This window comes from Tachypleus tridentatus, chromosome 4, assembly GCF_004210375.1.
Source record: "Tachypleus tridentatus isolate NWPU-2018 chromosome 4, ASM421037v1, whole genome shotgun sequence".
NCBI lineage: Eukaryota > Metazoa > Arthropoda > Merostomata > Xiphosura > Limulidae > Tachypleus > Tachypleus tridentatus.
This window is the reverse complement of record NC_134828.1, coordinates 88,063,659-88,083,615: the sequence shown is the minus strand read 5'-3', so window position 1 is coordinate 88,083,615 and position 19,957 is coordinate 88,063,659. Positions and strand designations below refer to the sequence as shown.

Sequence of the window (19,957 nt, the reverse complement as noted above, 5' to 3'; positions counted from 1 at the left end):
TTATCTGGCAGCACCACTGTAACGGAAATTGATTTTTCTCGCACTACTACAAAATTAGGTCTGAAAGTCGTAATCGGAATAGAAAGGTCACTAGAGTGTAGGTGTCGGTAGAGTTTCTAGGATTTCTGCGTGCGTGTGCGAGGGAGGAAGAGGGATTGTTTATATTTTAAAAAGTTTCAGTTTATTCTTACTGAAAGTACCCCAGCTTCCCTTCATGCAGCTTCGTAATGCTCTGATGCTGTTTCAAGATATCATTAAACCCAACCCTAGGACCCGGCATGGCTAGGTGGCTAAGGCACTCGACTCGTAATCCGAGAATGGAAGGTTCGAATCCCCGTCACACCAAACATGCTCGCCCTTTCAGTCGTGGGGGTGTTATAACGGGACGATCAATCCTACTATTCGTTGGTAAAAGAGCAGTCCAAGGGTTGACGGTGGGTGGTGCTGACTAGCTGCCTTCCCTGTAGTCTTACACTGCTAAATAGGTCGGCATAACAGTATTTTTAAATAATTATTACAATGGAAAGGCTAAGCCTGTATAACGGTACTTTTAAAAGGATCATATTGAGAGTACCCCTGGTGGTTACGAACGTCGACACACTTGCAGATAATGAGTTCGAATCCCATCATTGAACTTCCACGCGATGTCAATTGTCTGGATATTATACTGTAACGGTTAATTCTATTCTTCGTTGGTAAAGGAGTGGCCCAAGAGTTGTTGTTGGTGGTGATGAGGGAGGTTAACTAGTTGCCTTCCCTTTAATCTATCACTTCTAAATTATCGATTGGTAGCGCAGAGAACACTCGGGTAGCTTTGTGTAAAATTAAAAAAACAACAACAATAACAACTTTCTATTACAAATATGTGGGAATTAACAATACCTCATTCGGAATAATCACGTAAACAGGTAAACAAATACACTGAGAGGTAGTTCCTTTTTTTCATTACAAAAGTTCATTACTGGTTCCCCGTGGGACTTTTGTCACAGAAAGCTTGTGTAATCTGTAATAGAAAATTGCACAATATTTGAAAATAGACTTCTTCCTGTCTGTCGTCACAACCAAATGAACGTAAGTGTGTGTGTTGAAACTTTAACGTCTTGCTAAATAAAGTTGGTTTCCTCTTTTCATTATTTTGCTTCTTCATAAAATATTCCATATTAGAAGAAGGACGAAAAACGACATTTATATAGATTAAATAACCTTCCTTACACAGACGTTCTTTATACAGAAACAAAAATTAAAATAGTATCAACAAGCACTTTAAATTTTTAAGAAAAACAGTATTAAATAATCCAGTACAAGTGACCCACTTTATAAAGTCATGTTATAAACTGCTTTGCTGTCAGTTCCTATGGCGACGTATAATCAAGAGGTATACATACTTTACCAAATAAATTTCCTGTTAACTGCTGTTTCAAAGATACATTTGATTCACGTAACAGAGATTTGCTTGTAGGGGTAAAGAGGGTCACAGATATAATTATTTACTTATGAGAAATGTCTGTTAATAATAGGGCATGGCTGTCGTCCTTTTTCCTTCTGGACCCTGTAAGTTTAGATATTAGTTGACATTGTATTGTCAGGCGAAATTCATTTCCTCTAGTGTGAATAACATAGGTTGGTAAATTCAAGAAAACTAATTTTCTTACAAATATCAGACAAGCAAACCTGCAAGTAACAGCAGATTTGATAGAGAAATAAAGGGAGTGTACAATAGTTGATAACTAGACTCTCAACGTTAAGCTGCGTGATTACTAAACTGGTTGGATACGTTTAACAAACAATGAAAACGATCTTTATTTAAACACAACATAAAAGACAAGTGGACGTTGGTCTTTACTGGATCAGTAAATAGCTCGCCAGCTTTTCGTATCTGAAAACGAATCTCTGTCGAATTATCCATGATGAAAGTCAAGTAGAAGTGAACCAAGAAACTTTACCTGGAATTCAAATATCTCCTCGCTTTCTTTATCCAGTGGGCAGTGTTACTTTATAATTCCTGTTCCTTGTCAGTATTGCTCGATTGTCAGTTTTAGTTGACGTCTTAGATCAGCCAGAAAAGGATATTCCAGTTTTAATCCATGCTCAAAATACACTGAAATGTCCTAGCATGCCGAAAACGTTATCTAACAAAAGAACAAATAGTTAATATACCTAGAACAGGATAATATTTTACATTTTGCACTACGTATTGCCATCATGACAATGTAGAAACTAAATAATCAATAATACATAATAATTTTATATTACTATAGAAGGTAGGAAATCAATGATATGCTTACATATCACAGTTATATAATGGAAGATTCGACCAGAGAATATTACGAAATAATTTTAGATTTCCCTGAAAGTGATCGAGATTGTGCAACAAAGAGACTGGGTAGAAATGTAAACATCGAGCGAAAACAACCTTATTGGTTTACACATACCACAAAGAGTGTTTTGATCAATTCAGCATAACTGTTTAATTCGTGATCTTCAAGCTTGTGCTCCTTTAAATCTGGCTAGTCCTCGAAATCTACGAAAGATATGTTTCAGTCTGAGAAAGCATCACTTTATAAAATTATAATCTATAAATTATCAGAGTGAATAATGTTAACCACGTAACTAACTATGATCTTTGAAAATAAGAGAGGTTGTTACATTCAGAGATCACCTAACCTGTCATTAAAGAAAACTTTTATACACAAAGTACAATTTTAAAGCTATTATTTCCCATGGGCAGGTATTATCCCAAGGGAACAACAAAGAACAAAGCTGTGAATAGGTAGTTAGAACGTAAGTAACCTAATAACTTTTTTGATCACGTCTTATGTGGAAAATGCAAGAACCTAGAATGAAGAGAAAATGTCAGAAATTTCTACATTAAAACAAGAAGCCAGAAAGCCCATGATATGTCTACATACTCCAGATGTGAAGAAACAAAATAAAAAAATCTCATATCTTTTTTATTCTTGAAAGGAAATTTTTAATACTTTTTAAAGTTTATAATAAGTTTGTTTTGTTTTGAATTTCGCGCAAAGCTACACGAGGACTATCTGCGCTGGTTGTCCCTAATTTAGCAGTGTAAGACTAGAGGGAAAGCAGATAGTCATCATCAACCACCGCCAACTCTTGGGCTACTCTTTTACCAACGAATAGTGGGATTGACCGTCACTTATACGCCCCCACGGCTGGGAGGGCGAGCATACAATCTATGGTACCCGAATATAATCGTAATATGTTTGTTTTTGAATTTCGCTCAAAGCTTCTCGAGGGCTATCTGCGCCAGCCGTCCCTAATTTAGCAGTGTAAGACTAGAGGGAAGGCAGCTAGTCATCACCACCCACCGCCAACTCTTGGGCTACTCTTTTACAAACGAATAGTGGGATTGACCGTCACATTATAACGCTCTCACGGCTGAAAGGACGAGCATGTTTGGTGTGACGGGGATTCGAAACCGCGATCCTCGGATTACGAGTCGAGTACCTTAACCACCTGGCCTAAAGTTTATAATTGCTTTTATATTTCTAGTTTGATAACTATGTATCGTACGACAGTGAAGTATGAAATCCAATATATATATATCATATACCTGTACATAGTCTGGCCCTATAATATACAAAGCGACAAATATAAATCATCTTAAAATTTTAGTAACGATAGTACTGTTTGATTTCAATCTTAGAAATTTAGATTCGAACGTAGATCCCCCTCTCCCCTATGTCACACCCCCAGGGTGACTTTAGATTTGATGGTAATTAGTCTAATGATTTGCTAGCTATAAACGGGGACACATACACTTTTATCAAGTAATGATTTAGATTTCTGCGAAATATTACTCATCAGCTATAGGTGAATAACACTTAAAGTGAAATACATGGAAATGAATGATTCAATGATCAAGAATGAAATATCTTATCACTGAATGTAACCAAATGTTATTAATGTTTGTTTGTTTTCTTGAATTTCGATCAAAGCTACACGAGGGCTATCTGTGCTAGCCGTCCCTAATTTAGCAGTTTAAGACTAGAGGGAAGGTTACTCTTTAATCAACGAATAGTGGGATTGACCGTCACTTACAACGCCCCAACGACTAAAAGGGCGAACATGTTTGGTGTGAGGGGGTATTTGAACCAGCAACCTTTGGTTTATGAGTCGAGTGCCTTAACCACCTGGCCATGCCGATTTTTATTAAATGTAACATAAACCACAGTCGATACGTACAGACAGCCAATAAATTCGATTTTTTAAATTCTAGTCCTGATATTCTTCACGTTTGGATTATAACACTACCTAGATATAAATTTGTGCACTCAAATGCTGAACATTCATTTTTAAGGGCATTAAAAACAATTGGTAAAGTACATGAAATTAAAGTCATTTTTGACTTTAAATACCGTAAAGCTGGTTGCCACGTGAACCACCAAGGTTTATATAACTGAACCTATCAGTACATCTGTATTTTAACAAAATAAACTTTGATTTAGAATGTGGCATTTGTTATGGAACTAAAAACATCTGCTATTTTTTATGAATAGGTTATAAATACAACTCATTGAAATTACAGACTGCATATTGCAGAGACTTAATAGTATTTTATATCAATACTGACACAAAAATAATTTGGGATTTACGATGAATATCAAAAACATGTTTTTTTACCGGGTCAAAGTCCTATAGTTTCCGTGAGTATACGTGTTGTGGGTTTGTTGGGTACAGTATTTGTGGATCCCTGTTACTCTATATTAAAGAAATTATTAATTCCGAAAATTCAAACTGTGAGTAATCTGTGGGTGTTTTAAGGTTTCCTATAGTTAACTTCAGTTTTACGTGGAACTCGTATATATATATTTCGTTAACGTGAGTGAATTAGCAAACATTTATAAGAGCTATTGTTATGAATTAAAACACGTAGTATCTACGTCAATCATTCACCTGGTGACGCAGCTCTGGCGTTACATGTTCTTTGGTAGTGCGCAGACTCTAAAATTTAAACCAACGTTCACTTCAGAAGCAGATGCAGTTGGCGATCTGTGTCGTAGTACGGTGCAGTATAATTACTATATAATTGCAGCTATTTGCGGGCAAGTGCGCTAAAAAATTATTGTTCTTGTTGTAAGGTTATCACTATAAGTTTATTGAACGTTAGCAACATTGCTTTCACTGTAATATTTTAAGAAACTGTGGAAGCGACCAGGCTACCTATGGAAGCCCAACAACTGTATATTACACCGTCGAAAGGTAATTTATTATATGAAACAGACATTAGAGAAGCATTCCAGCTGCATAACTTAACTCTGTTTTATTGTTTGTTGTTTTATTGAATTTCGCACAAAGCTACTCGAGGGCTATCTGTGCTAGCCGTCCCTAATTTAGCAGTGTAAGACTAGAGGGAAGGCAGCTAGTCATCACCACCCACCGCCAACTCTTGGGCTACTCTTTTACCAACAAATAGTGAAATTGACCGTCACATTATAACGCCCCCACGGCTGAAAGGGCGAGCATGTTTGGCGCGACGGGGATGCGAACCCAAGACCCTCAGATTACGAGTCGCACGCCTTAACACGCTAGGCCATGCCGGGCCATAACTTAACTCACTCACTGTACCTTATAAGCTGTAAAGTAAACTAATTTCCAATTAATACGCGAAGTGACTGTAACTTTACTAGAGACAAATGAAGATATTTTGTTTTCTAGTACTTTAGTTACAACTTACTAAAATTAAAACAGGTATATTAGTAATAGTTCGTTATTGTAAGAAGCCAGTACCATCAATAAAGTGTGAAACCAAGTTAAAAAGGAACAGTTCTTCAGTTGTAAGTTAGCTGAATCTTTTTAACTGCAATGGTTATTAATATATTCTTTATATGCAGCAGTTTTTGCGTCAGTGCGGTATATAGCTTGAAAATATGTGTACAGTAAATCAAATTATGGGGCTGTTGTGATCTTTAACGTATGATTAAATTTTCAATGATAGGTTGTAATAAAAATTGTAAATTTTAATTTTCTGTTGGAAAAATAAATTTACCGCAGTTGATTTATAATTTAATGATTTTCGTTTTGTTCAGCGCCGGCAGTTCTTTCTCCCAGTATCATGGTTCATCTGCCGGCGTAGGTACGACGTTATTTGTGTCATGGTTACTTAAATAACTGTTTCGGTGTGACCTAGATTAAGTTGATCAACTGCAATTTTCATCAAAAAGTCATTAAATACCAAACTTTGATTAATTATTTGTATTAATACCTTTTTTTTTTTGTTAATATACATTTATCTTACACATAATTGACTTCACTCGTAATTCAGAATTGCTTGTGAACACGTATGCTATTGTTTTGATCTTGGAACGGATTATTTGATCATATTGTCAACACGAGAAGACTACACTAAACTGTGTTTTTGTTAGGTTTTAAACTTGGTAGTTTTGAAAGGTACATATTTACAATGGTATTTCATTGAAATATTTTAAAATTATTTATCTATATATTTTTTCCCTTTATCACAGTTGCCGGATTTTTTACACCATTACTAAAAAAAAAATGTTTGTGTGCTCACCTATAACTAACTAACTGTCGAACTGATTGTCATCAAACTTGTCAGGTACCCTTAAGGCCCCCCGAGTCACTCCCCTGGGGTTCTGTGTTTCCCTCTAAGTTTAACTGGTGTGTCAGCTGGTATAACGTGAAATACGATAAGCAATGTAATGACTTTAACAATGAAACATAAACTCTTTTATCCCACTTATGTTTTAATTGCTTCCTTTTGTTAATTCTGATTAGGATCATGCTATTAGGTGGTTTAGAGACAAGTCTGATGGTTCATAATGCAAAAAACAAAAATCGTATTTCAATAGAGATAATCCTTTGTGTAACTTTATGACTTATAATAAACAATTATCGTCTTAAATTTGAGATATAGTCAATTTTTAATGTTTTATAGTTGCGTATAAAATTATAGTTATGAAGTGGCTTTTTATCTTTTATTAAATTTTAGAGTAGTTAGCATACCGCATTGTGGATCCAGCGGTTCATGGTTTGCATCCTACTGCCAAGAACGAAAGTCACGCTCCGAACTTTGGGACCGTGGGTGTGTAATAAGGACGACAGTCAAATCTTGCTGTTTGATTAGAATAGTCCAGTAGTTGGTGGTGGGTGCTTTTGATTAGCTGCCTTTCTTTTAGTATATCAGTTCGAAGTTATGAGTGAAAAGTGTATATCGACCGTTTATAGCTTTATGTAAATACCCTAAACCAACCAAATTTTTATACTAGCTTTTAAAACCATTGGCGTAAGGCTGAGAAAGATGCAGTAATTTGACGTATTACGATATCAAGCAGGCGGTAGCGCTGCCTATGATGGGATGGCTCGATTGTTCATTGAATGGTATTTTGAATATTTCTTCAGTACGTTATCAATACTTTACGATACTATACAGTATTTCCTTTTATAACAATATCTATGTAATGACCGAGCCATAAGTTCTGGGAATGTTTGTATATATCACACCCAAAAGGTTTGAATTTCTTGTTTTTCTTTCTTCTTTATTTATTATGCGGTAACTCAAAAACCGAAATAGTTATGTCAACCAATTTCACTGAGGCAACAAAGTTTCAAACGGAGTATCCGATTTTATAAGTATTATTAAGAACTAGTAGTAAATTAAAAAATCATAATTGTACTGTAAACTACGTAATCAATATCTCTTAAGTTAGTTTTTATCAGTAACTAGGTATTTCTTTCAAAACCTTAGAGAGCCCGGCATGGCCAGGTGGTTAAAGCACTCGACTCGTAATCTGAGGGTCGCGGGTTCGAATCTCCGTCACACGAAACGTGCTCGCCCTTTCAGTTGCGGGTGCATTATAATGTTACAGTCAATCCCACTATTCGTTGGTAAAAGAGTAGCCTAAGAGTTGGCGGCGGGTTGTGATTATTAGCTGCCCTCCCTCTAGTCTTACACTGCTAAATTAAGGATGGCTAGCGCAGGTAGCCCTCGTGTAGCTTTGCGCGAAATTAAAAAACAAACAAACCCTCTACTTAAGGTGTGTGAGGGCTATCTATGCTAAGTAGAGTGTGAAGCAGGAATTACCAGCCAATAATATTAATAGATGAGCAATAAATATTACAGTAGGAACCTCACTGTATTCAGAAGTTGCTTATAAATACAACCTTCCTATGTCTGTTAAAGCGTTGCACTAAAACAAGCAAGGAAATAAAGAAAAACATTTCCAAAAGGAAATGAATGTAGGTATGGTTAATATGAATCCTTCAAAAACAAGATAGTAGCTATGGCACTTATATCAAGCCTACATAATAGCACAAGCACACAGTGTAGTAGAATGTTAACAGACTAAAATAGTAGAAATTAAATTCAATTGTGATTGAATATTTATACACTTTGTTATATGTTAATTTTTGCCCGTATTGTTATGTAGGGATGATGCAAATATCGTCCCTGTTGCATTGTTTTTTTATTCCCCTTTTAAAAACTTTATATTTATATCCTTTGGAATGACTCCTTGCAGTTTTGAGCATTTTAGGGGTTAATTACCGTTACATAAGTAAGCATTAAATACTGGAAATTCTTGTTCAGTAAGTTAGTAATTGCATGATTACTTCAGTAGGTTTGCGCCCCTGGCGTTACGTTTGAGATTAATGGTACTCACTGCTTAAAGAAGAGTTCAGGAAAGTGAAACGTTTTAAATGTCGTTTTATTTTGAGATGACCATTTCGCAGTACGTACGTAAAACATAATTGAATTGAATGACGTAACAAAGGGAGAAAGTCTGTTTCATTCGCAGTTGGTGGTGAAGTGATCGTGTACTAGCTCATTCAACGAAGATAACAAATACTGTACGGTGCTTGATATTGACGTCACTAACCTGAATCAATAACAACGTAATGTTTGTTTTAAGTAGTAATTAACAATTTCTTAGGTGAACCTTGCAGTTTTGTGGAACGACAAACTTGTTTAAGTAGTTTCGAAACCCATGGTTACGAAAAATACATGTTTACGTTTAAAGGCCAACAATCTATGGTACCCGAAAATAATCGTAATATGTTTGTTTTTGAATTTCGCTCAGAGCTTCTCGAGGGCTATCTGCGCCAGCCTTCCCTAATTTAGCAGTGTAAGACTAGAGGGAAGGCAGCTAGTCATCACCACCCACCGCCAACTCTTGGGCTACTCTTTTACCAACGAATAGTGGGATTGACCGTCACATTATGACGCCCCCACGGCTGGGAGGGCGAGCATGTTTGGTGCGACCGGGATTCGTAATATGTTATTAACATTGAAGAAAAAAGTTGTTGTAACTTCAGTACAGAGTGAGAGAATACTCTATTAATACATGTACTTTAAAAATACAAAATATTAATAATAATAATCATTTTTGTGTTAACATAAATTTTAGTTACAACATCACAATTGGTAAATAATATAATCACGTTTATAATCGAATGAATACCTTGATGTTGATGCTATGAATACTGGTTCATAATAGAGACCACCCACGAATTTAATAAAATTCTATACAACATATAAACAAAAAACATCTTAAAAACAGACTTGTACTTAAACGCAAGACCTTCTGTCTCAATGGTTAAAGCTGCTGAAATATTATAATAGGAAACAATAGATGATTTTCCGATTATAAATGATTATATTATTTTTCCAGAAGCGTATAAAAAACCGACTCTCAATATTTTGTTCAAACTTAGGAAAACCTACTTTAAAAAAAATCCTGCGTAAGTCATAGGATTGTTTAGTGTTGATTATTGAAAGAGAATAAAACTTTTATCAGTTTTATCGCTACTGACCAAGTTTCTTTTGGAAGCCATTCAAGCACGGAAGCCTACAACAAAAGTAGCTAAGTATACTGTGTCAAAATCTATGTACAACTATTAAACAAACTTCTGCGAAGGCTGTAGGACTATTTTTAAGTTGATTCTTCAAAGTAAAGATTTCCACTCTTTAAAATGTTCTTCTTCGCTACCAACATAAGCTTTTCGAAGCTATTCAAGCATCATAGAAATATAGAAGCCATTTAATCACCGTCATACTAGTTGGGTAGTTCAAGAGTCGGCGGTGGGTGATGATGACCATCTGCCTTCCCTCTAGCTTTACATTGGTAAATTAGGGACGGCTAGCGTAAATAGCCCTTGTGTAGCTTTGCGCGAACTTAAACAAACATACTAGTCGGAAATTCTCCATTTTCTACCAGTCGGGAACGCTTCGTTTTATTAGAGTAAACATTGTGTATATTTATAACAGTCTTCAGCACTATTATTATTTGCTGTAGTTCTACAAGCTGCTACATAAATGTATATATATATATACAATATTTTTTCTGAAACCTGGACAATAGGAATGATGGAAGTATTGAGTATGTCATAGGGTAATTTTAAAATTAATTCAGGTACTTTTATTTTTTCCCTACATTAAAAAAAATCTGGCATTTTTTACTAATACACATTAATTGGAAAATAAATTTTGCAACTTATAGTACATTAATTGAAAACTGCCATGTTGAGGATTCATAATTTCTTGAGTTTATTCTTGTACTTTATCTCCACATGGGGCTATCCCAGTGACACAGCAGCATGTCTTCGGATTCACAACACTAGAAACCGGGTTTCGATATCCGTGGTGGGTAGAGAACAGGTAGCCCATTGTGTAGCTTTGTACTTAGTTACAAAGAAAAAAAAACCGACGTGGTTTTCTGCGAATATTTCATTGAGATTTCTAACAACAGAGGATGACCATAGTTGATTTCTCTTGTGAATAGTTATTTATGCTACTGATTTTTATACTTGTTGAAATTTTGATTGCCTATTTTATTATTATTATTCATATTTTTGTTTCACAACACTACTGCAAAATCAACTGGGTATCTAGCACCATCACCTATGGAGATATATCATATGAAACGCTGTGAGTATCCATGACCTATTTGAAAACGTTATTATTTTTCACTGAGAGTTGGTTGACATGGCTATAAATACATATTATATGCGATCTTCTTGTCAGTGGCTTCCTTCTTACTTGATGCTTCTTAAACGCGTGTTTACATGAAACACAGGCATAAAAAAACACCAAGCTTAGTAAATAATAGTTGGGTGGATAAAAAGCCAGTGCAGCAGTGAACTGTTGAGAAACGTGTAATATTTAACTGAATGTATATTCACGTATGTAGCTCCATTTTATTCTCCATACGTGAACATAAACACTTAAGAAACAAGACAATTAAAAACTGTTAATTCAAAAATTTTGACTCCACTAAAATGGATAAATATTGTAAACATGGTGTCAAAATGGGGATTTGCAGAAAATAATGTAGACGCTATTTCCAGCTTAGTCTCTACTCATTATATATTTAAACATGGCTGGTATGGGTAGAGAAAGCACTGATAGGGGAGCGAGCAACGTTTCGACCTTCCTCGGTCATCGTCAGGATTAGTTTCTACTGGAAGCTTGAAAATATAATCTTTGGATTTTGATTCGACATGTTTCTGTACTTTTTGATGATCTCAGTTCATCTTTTAGAATTAATAATAATTATCTTCTTTTGTGTTATTGACTGACAGTACACTTGTGACACTGACTTTTAATGAGTTGTTTAAAGTATAAACATCAAGCTTATGTGCTTGGTGAAAAACAAACAAACAAACTTTAATAAACTTGAATGAAATGATTCATTGAATAAGGCTATTGTTTGCAATGTTTAATTATTGTTCACCTTAAATTTTGTACAAAGTCGTAAGGGCTATTCAGTCTACTCATCTGTAATTCTGAAGTGATAGACTAACAGAAAGGCAGCTAGTTAATGTCACTCACTACCAATAAATAATGGAATTGTTTATTACATTACAAAAGTCCATAGCTGAAAGAGTTTCCATCCCACAACCCTGTTCTGTAGGAAATTAAATTTTATAAAATGCCTTCTCGACTGAGTCTTTCTGTATTGTAAATACTCCCACTGTATGTATTGTATATGTTCTTTTACTTTTCAAAAATTGTTCATTGTCAGGGTTCCAATAAAATTAAAACAATAAATGCTGTCAATAAAAAAAAATCTATTGTTATTATGCACTAGTTAAATAGTTTTAAAATTTAAAAAAAAGCTTGTTTTCCATAAATATCTTTGGAGAATTATAGCAATTTTAGTTTCTTGATACTGTATTATATGTAATGTGTAAGTTATAATAGTTTGGATTATTTAAATGCTTTGCAAAGTTTAATATCAATCTATATATCTACTGCAGGTCTTCATATTAGACAATCCAAGTCAGACTCACTTCTCCAGTTAAAAACACACTTGATTTCCTCTGATTTTGATAATCAAAACCTTGAGGAGATGGCCTTGCTAAACAACTGGGAAAACTTGTGGGATAATCAAAGTGCCTATGATCAGAACTCTGACTACAGTTTGGGAGGTGTAGATGTTATGAGTCAGGTGTCATATGAAAACAACATGCTTACCATTGAAAACTTAAAGAGTCACTACAACTCCTGTTTCTCGTGAGTGAATTTCTTATATTAATTTCACATGGCAGTTTTAAATATTTAAGTGGTAATTTACAAATGTAAGCAGTAGCTGTGAAAACAGTAATCAAAACTAGTGAAAAGGTTTCACAGAATTTTTCAAGAAATGTAGAAATGCATGTGACATTTTCTGTTCTATTTTCAACATTTAGTTTTAAAGTAATATCTTACTCACTAATTGTTTTATCTGTAATGGCAGGAAGTATTCTTGTTTTTGGAAAATGTTTTGAGTGTATCACCTATAGGTAAACTGGTGATGGCTTATCATTTGGGGTTGCATGGCTCACTGGATTCACATTTTGGACTCATAGTCAGATGGTTACTAGTTTGAAACTGGTCCATGTCATGCTGTTGTGGTCATGAGGAAGACATTACTCCACTTGTTCCAGACCATCTAACTGTATGATCGGTACTACCTAATTGTTAGTTGGGAGTTTTTCTGCAGTGGACTGGCAGTCTGTCTAGGAGAAATGGGTAGCCATTCTCCTGTGCTTGTGCCATTGGAACTGGTATTTGAAAGTAGTGGCCTTATGTGCCTTGGGCATTGCAAGAATTTAACTTTAAAACTCTTATTTGACTGTAATGTATTAAAACTAACTATGTAACAGCCAGTAAACATTCACAAGAATATTTGTGGTTTACATTAATAGTTTACTAAAATAAACAGAATTAGAACATGGTTGGAGAAACAGTAGAATTAAACGTGATATATTTTAAGATATTTCATGGGTTTGCATAAAAAGTATTTTACTTATACATTTCAGATGTGGAGTCAGTTGGTGTGAAGAACATGTGTCATTAGACTGTCCAGAGTGTGGAGGTTATGCAATGCAACGGCCTTGTCCAGAGTGTGAGGGGCAGTGTGAGAGTAAGTGGAGACGTGATTTGGCATCTGTAAGTTATAACTTCTTATACTGATGAGCTTCTTTGTTCTTGGTTGTTATTAAGCTGTAAAGTATTCTTGCAATATTGTTTGCATGTAGTGAGACATAATGGTGTGTTCATAACACTGGGCTTACTAGAAAACATTCCATTCTTTTAACATTACTACTCTGTCATTATTGTGTGACTTGTGTATTTCATAACATTTTGGGTTTATATGAGTGTTTAACAAAACATTGGTCCATCTCAGCACTTATCATTCATATAGTTATCAAGGTTTCTCTCCAAGTCACTTATTCACAGCATTTTAACACTTCAGAGTGATGGTGTATTTTTAACGACATTCTTAGCATCAAATAAACCTATTGTATTCTTCTAACATTCTGACATAGAATGAGGTTGTATTGTTATTTTAGACAACCTTTTTGGCTTGTAGTAAAACTAATTTTCATATTTTCATAATATTATGCTTATAGTAAAACTATTGGTCTCTTCCCAACACTTTGGGAATACAGAGGGTAATGTTTACAATATTCTAGACTTAGTGATATAGTGTTCTCTTTACAACATTCTGGGAATATGGTGAGCCTATAATTCTCTTAGATTATTGTGAGATCACGTTATTATATTAACAATTCTGAGATTTAATGGGACCATAATATTGTCTTTGTGTTATTGTTAATTTATAATATCACTGTTTCTAATCATGAGATTTTGAGCTTTCTGTGAGATTGTAAAATTCTATTCATAATTTTCTGTACCTTACAACTTGCTTAGCTCATGTTATTTAGATGAGGAGATCAACTTATATTTGAGTCCTAACTTAATACTGGATTCATTCCAGTATGACTTCATATTTATAGTTTGTTGAATTATTGACTTTCATACTATATCACAAAGTGCATTTCTTTTACTTACTCTTCCATTTCAGTCGTAGTGGTACTGAAGTATGTTTTAGTTTCATCTCTGGTCTTGATGTCACAATGAATAAAGTTTATTTAACCCTAAGCATCCTCTCATCGTCAGAAGAACCAATGACTAAAAAGTGGTTGCTGTGAATAAGAATACTATAGTTGCATGCATGCTCTTGTACAGATAACAGCATGTTAACTGTTCTTTTTAGAATTATTGTGAATAAGTTTTCTTGATTAGACTTTTAATTTTATCCTCGACAGAATCTGTACATGTGGCTAGGTATGGTAATACAGGAGTTGCAGAACAATGTGGAACATTTTACCCTATTTGAATTGGTTTACTTACCTCCTTCAAAAACATGTCAAACACACTATTAATAAAATAAAATGGAAACTCTCTTTTTGTAAGAAACATCTGAAATTGATAAGTCCTGTTTTTGAAAAAGCTCTGCGTTAACTATTTTCCATTCCTTATGGATAATAATTTTGACTAAATATTTCTTGAACACCTTTGGGATAAAGCTCTTAAAATGTGAGTATAATCCAAAAAAAGTTTTCCTGCAAAAACAATTAATCTGGAAGATTCTGTCATAGTTAATGAATTTGTTATTCAAAAAAAAAAAAAAACTGAACTACTTTGTTCTTCAATGGTGAATTAAATACTGGTATGTTGTTTATAGAGGTAATCAAGAAATTGTTTTCATTTTACTTATTCATTCAAAATCACAAATGTATTGTTTATATATCTTAAGCATAATACAGGGCTGAATTCTTCTGGGCAGTTTTATATATATATATTTTATTTTGTGCATAAAGTAAAAGACAAATTAATTAAACTTTGACTCCATTATGATTCCATCTATTTGATCATTCGTTATTAAAAACGAAACCAGACTATTTTGTTATGAATTTTTAGTAATTTTTGAAAAACTAGTTCAGTTAACCCTTCAACATTTTCAGCATTTTGAAAATCTTATCAACCATTAGCTGAAATAATGTCAAAATTAATAAAATAAATCTATACTTTATCAAGTTTTAGTTTTTGTAAATGAAGGGAATTCAAAACTGTCTTTAAATGTATATTCTTTATCAACACATTCATTCAAAAAAAAAACCTTCTAACTCATTTACAATTAAGCATACCAATATTGGAAACTATTGGCCTGACAGAGATATATGTAAGCCTTATAGTATACTATAGTGAGAGCCTACAGGTCTTATATAACCCATATAAAAGCCAGTGTGCATTTTGTCACATGAAACTCATTGAGCTACAACAAAATAGCTGGAACAGTCTATGCAAATCTATTGAAAAGCCTTATCCCCCTGACCCTGCCTCAAAATCCAATAGTAGCATGTCCATAATCAAATACAAAAACACCACAGCCATTATCTAAAATGAACAAGCTGAATTATTTCCTGAATACTTCAAAAACATGTTAATAACATCAAATATTTCATTATTCGACTCAAGTCACTTCCAGTTCATAAATAACAATCCTGAGATCTTTATGCCAAGGTTCCCAGTAGAAAACAGTCAAACCAACATACCCTTTAATCTATATACACACTCAATATCCTTAACTGAAATTAAATTCATTTTAAAAAAGGTTAAATGGAAGACAGCATCAGTAATATTGTTTTAAAAAAACCTCTCAGACTTCAAACTAAATCACCTAGATCAATATTTAATCTCTCATTCTTATAAGGATACTTCCATAAACTCTGGAAATTAGATACCATAAAGATAATACTTAAGAAAAACATTGGCCTTAGCAACCCATGTAACTATAGATGTATTAGTCTACTTAACACTTATGGGCCAATATAAGGAAAAATCAATAACCAACAAGATTAATGTATGCCTAGAATCTAACAAAATTTTGAGTGACAATCAAAATGCAGGCAGAAGAAACAGTCAAAAAATAGACCACTTTGTCAGGCTTACCAAATTCCTTTATCGTTGCTTTACTCACAAACAATCCATGATTGCTACTTTTCCAGATATATAAAAAGCTTTCATTTCAGTTTATCAAAATGGCCTTATGGTTAAAACACACACCATTGGTCTACTGACTCATCTGGTCTGCTGAATATCCAATTTTGTCAAAAACCAGTCAGCTAAGGTCACAATTTAGGAACCAATATCCAACTCTTTTAACTTAATAGCTAGAGTACCCCAAGGAGCAGTACTTAGTCCCATTCTTTACAATATTTTTATGAAAGATATACCCTCTCCCCCTAAACTACATGTCAACATCTCAGTATGCTGAGGACCTGGCTATATGGAATACCTCTGGTAACCCAAATACCTCTGTCACTAGAGTCCAAACAATACTTGACACCATCTGATGATGGTGTAACAAATGGCATGTTGCTCTTAAACCCACTAGAAACCAAACCATTGTATTCCAACAAAAGTAAACAAATTCAGGGAAAACTTCAATGACATTAAACTACACTTAAACAATGCAAACATTCATTTTCTAGGACTAACATTTATACCAGACTTATCATGGAGGAAACACTTTAACAATATTATCAGTAAAACTGGTACAAGAATTAATTTCCTGAAACGCATCAGCAGATTAAACAAAGAATGCACAGCTAAAACCATCGTAACAGTCTGAACTAGTATTCAGAAAAATTATAAAAAAACTTGATTAGGTTCTTCAGTAAATCTCAATACGTTACACTAAAATTGTGTTAATCAATTCAGCTTTTTCAGTCGAGTTAACTTTTTTCTAAATAAGATCTTAAGTTTCTCATGAACTGGATTATTTAGGTGTAAAAGTTTAGAAATGTTGTAACCCAGTGCAATAGCAGTAAATGTATGGACTAGATTACAATGCTAAAATTCAGGATTCAATTTCCTGGGATAAACACAGCAGACAGCCCATGTGGTTTTGCTCTGAGTTAGAAAAGTTGCACTGTTTTTTAAGGAAACTAATTCTTTTTCATAATAGTGTTGTAGTTTGTGTTTTATTGCTAATTTTATATTAATCTCAATATTTAGGAAACTTTTATAGAACAAGATATTGTTTGTTATTTCATACTATTTTGGGTGAAATCCTAAACTTTATAAAAATTAGGAATGACATTGCTTTGTTTAGAAATATTCTTTCAGAAAATTTAAAGGACACTGTTTCTGTGCAGATTGCTCATTTCATGACTTATGACTGTTTTGTTCTCTTCACAGTGACACTAATAGGTTCTTTAAACTTATCTTGGATTTAATTTAATTCTTTATAATGATCTTGATGAAATTTTGGAATTGTAGTCAAAATATGTTTTACGTTATATGTGGATTCACAGTGAAAATGTATTAATAAAATTAGACATGTATTTATTTAACTTCACACTATGGTAGATTATTGTTGTCATCAATATTTTTGTGTTATAAATACTGTTATACATATATGTATGTGTGTTTACTTACTGTGAAATTTTTATGGCAATTGTATTAATCTAACTATTAAATAAACTGAAATCAAAACATTTCTTATATGTTTTCATAACTCAATTTTTCCCTCTATATTTATTACAAAAGTGATAATTTCACATATCATGTATTTGGAAATTGTTGTTTGTTTTTTATACTTTTTTTTAAATTTCCACAGTACTTTCAGAAGTGGTTTTATTTTGTAAAACAACTGTAAATGATATTTTGCAGTTTTTAGAATTTCAAACATTTGTGTTACTTTGCAAAATGTTGAGTGTTTTGGTATATCACACAAAATTTTGTACCTTGAAGCTAATACCAAACTGAGCTACTTTTAATATTTTCATTTTACACAATCATAAAGGTTAGGAATTTGATTTTCTAGCCTCTTCTTGTTTCAGTCTCATGAAACTAAACAGGCAAAATGGGAAGGTGAATGTAAAAAAAAGTGGATTCACAAGAACCACCAACAGCTGTTTAGTGATTTCAGCCACAATGACAACATTTTCAATAATGTTACGAAGAACCTGCAAACCAATATATATGAGTGAAATTTGTAGGAGCCCAACCTAGTTAGATGTTTCCCTTGTAAATAACATGACTACTTGCTCTAAGACTTAAATTGCATTCTGGTTCCTCTTAAGCAAAAGGGAAGATGCAAAATAGGTAAAAAAACATAATATTCTATATTAGAATCTATTAATATTTATTCACCATTTTTGAGATAAATATTGTTTAAATTTATTTTAGCACAACACTTTTAGAAAATTATTTAAGCTATTTTGGAATTTTTTTGACATATTCAAGTTTTTTATTATTATTATCAGATTTCTAGAGCATTCTTTGTGTGCAGTGAATTGCATTGTTAATATAAATATTTGTTTACTGTTACAGTGGGTTAGGAAGGAGTTGTAAAGTAGGGTTAGACATACAATTTATAGTTACTATATATATAAAGTCAAATTTGTAAAAGTGGAGGTGATGTAGCACCGACAACTCCAATGCTTCTGCATTATTTATGGTTCTAAATTGATTCTTAGATTTCATGTTGTAGTATTTGAGTATAACCTAACAAAACTCAGATCCTTTCTTTTTTGCCTAAGTGTTCTTCATTTACCAACTGTTCTTTATTTAGTTAGTTTCATAGTAACCAGAAAACAACTAAACACTTTTTTGAACATTAAAATTTAAGTTTAACATATACTAATTTAGTTTTTCATATTAAGTTTTTCTTTAATTTTTAAACTCAAGTTGCAAAATAAATTCTTAATTACTAAAAACTTAAAATCAGAACCTAATTAAAACAAGTCTTTTAATTACCATAAACATTTAAATAAATCTAACAGTAAAGAAACAGTTATTGTATTACAATACACAGTAAAGAAACAGTTGTTGTATTACAATACACAGTAAAGAAACAGTTCTTGTATTACAATACACAGTAAAGAAACAGTTGTTGTATTACAATACACAATAAAGAAACAGTTGTTGTATTACAATACACAGTAAAGAAACAGTTGTTGTATTACAATACACAGTAAAGAAACAGTTGTTGTATTACAATACACAGTAAAGAAACAGTTATTGTATTACAATACACAGTAAAGAAACAGTTGTTGTATTACAATACACAGTAAAGAAACAGTTGTTGTATTACAATACACAGTAAAGAAACAGTTGTTGTATTACAATACACAGATTCCATGAACTGCACATGTTATTTTTGAAAAATGCTTGACATATTGTATCTTGCAAAACCTTAATACTTCTTTGTCTGTACAACATACTTGAGTAAAGCTGACTTATGTGCAGAAACCCCCAGTTTATTAAACATCTCACTTCTCAATGGCTTTTAATTAAAATTTAAAGAAGTATCAAAATGGTCAATAAAGTATTCTTCAATAGATTGTTTAGGCAGAATATTTACGATGAAACTTTGTAGAATGAACGGCAACTGCCTGTTGTGGAGACACAAGTGTAGAGGAAGATATTTCAAAAGTCTTCCGCCTTTTGTATTCAAGTCAATAAAGTATTTTTTGTAGCTTAATTTTTTATTAAAATTCAAAAGATTTGCAAACAGAATTTTTTGACAGTTTCCAGTGACAGTTACATGTATGTCAAATTTTATGGGAGTTTTTTTTTGTGTATAAACATCTTAAACTTAAGAAATACAAAACACAAGCTTGCTTAAAAATACGT

At 33.2% G+C, this 19,957-nt stretch overlaps 1 protein-coding gene across 1 annotated transcript; it reads left to right on the top strand.

Annotated features, from left to right (window-relative positions):
• The first annotated feature begins 5,172 nt into the window (after window positions 1-5,172).
• On the top strand, window positions 5,173-19,457 carry LOC143249645 (uncharacterized). Its single transcript, XM_076499888.1, has 5 exons — window positions 5,173-5,226; window positions 6,977-7,065; window positions 12,241-12,496; window positions 13,285-13,414; window positions 18,160-19,457. The coding sequence occupies exons 3-5, from the start codon at window positions 12,333-12,335 to the stop codon at window positions 18,307-18,309; spliced, it is 444 nt and encodes a 147-aa protein (XP_076356003.1). The 5' UTR covers window positions 5,173-5,226; window positions 6,977-7,065; window positions 12,241-12,332; the 3' UTR covers window positions 18,310-19,457.
• Window positions 19,458-19,957: the final 500 nt, after the last annotated feature.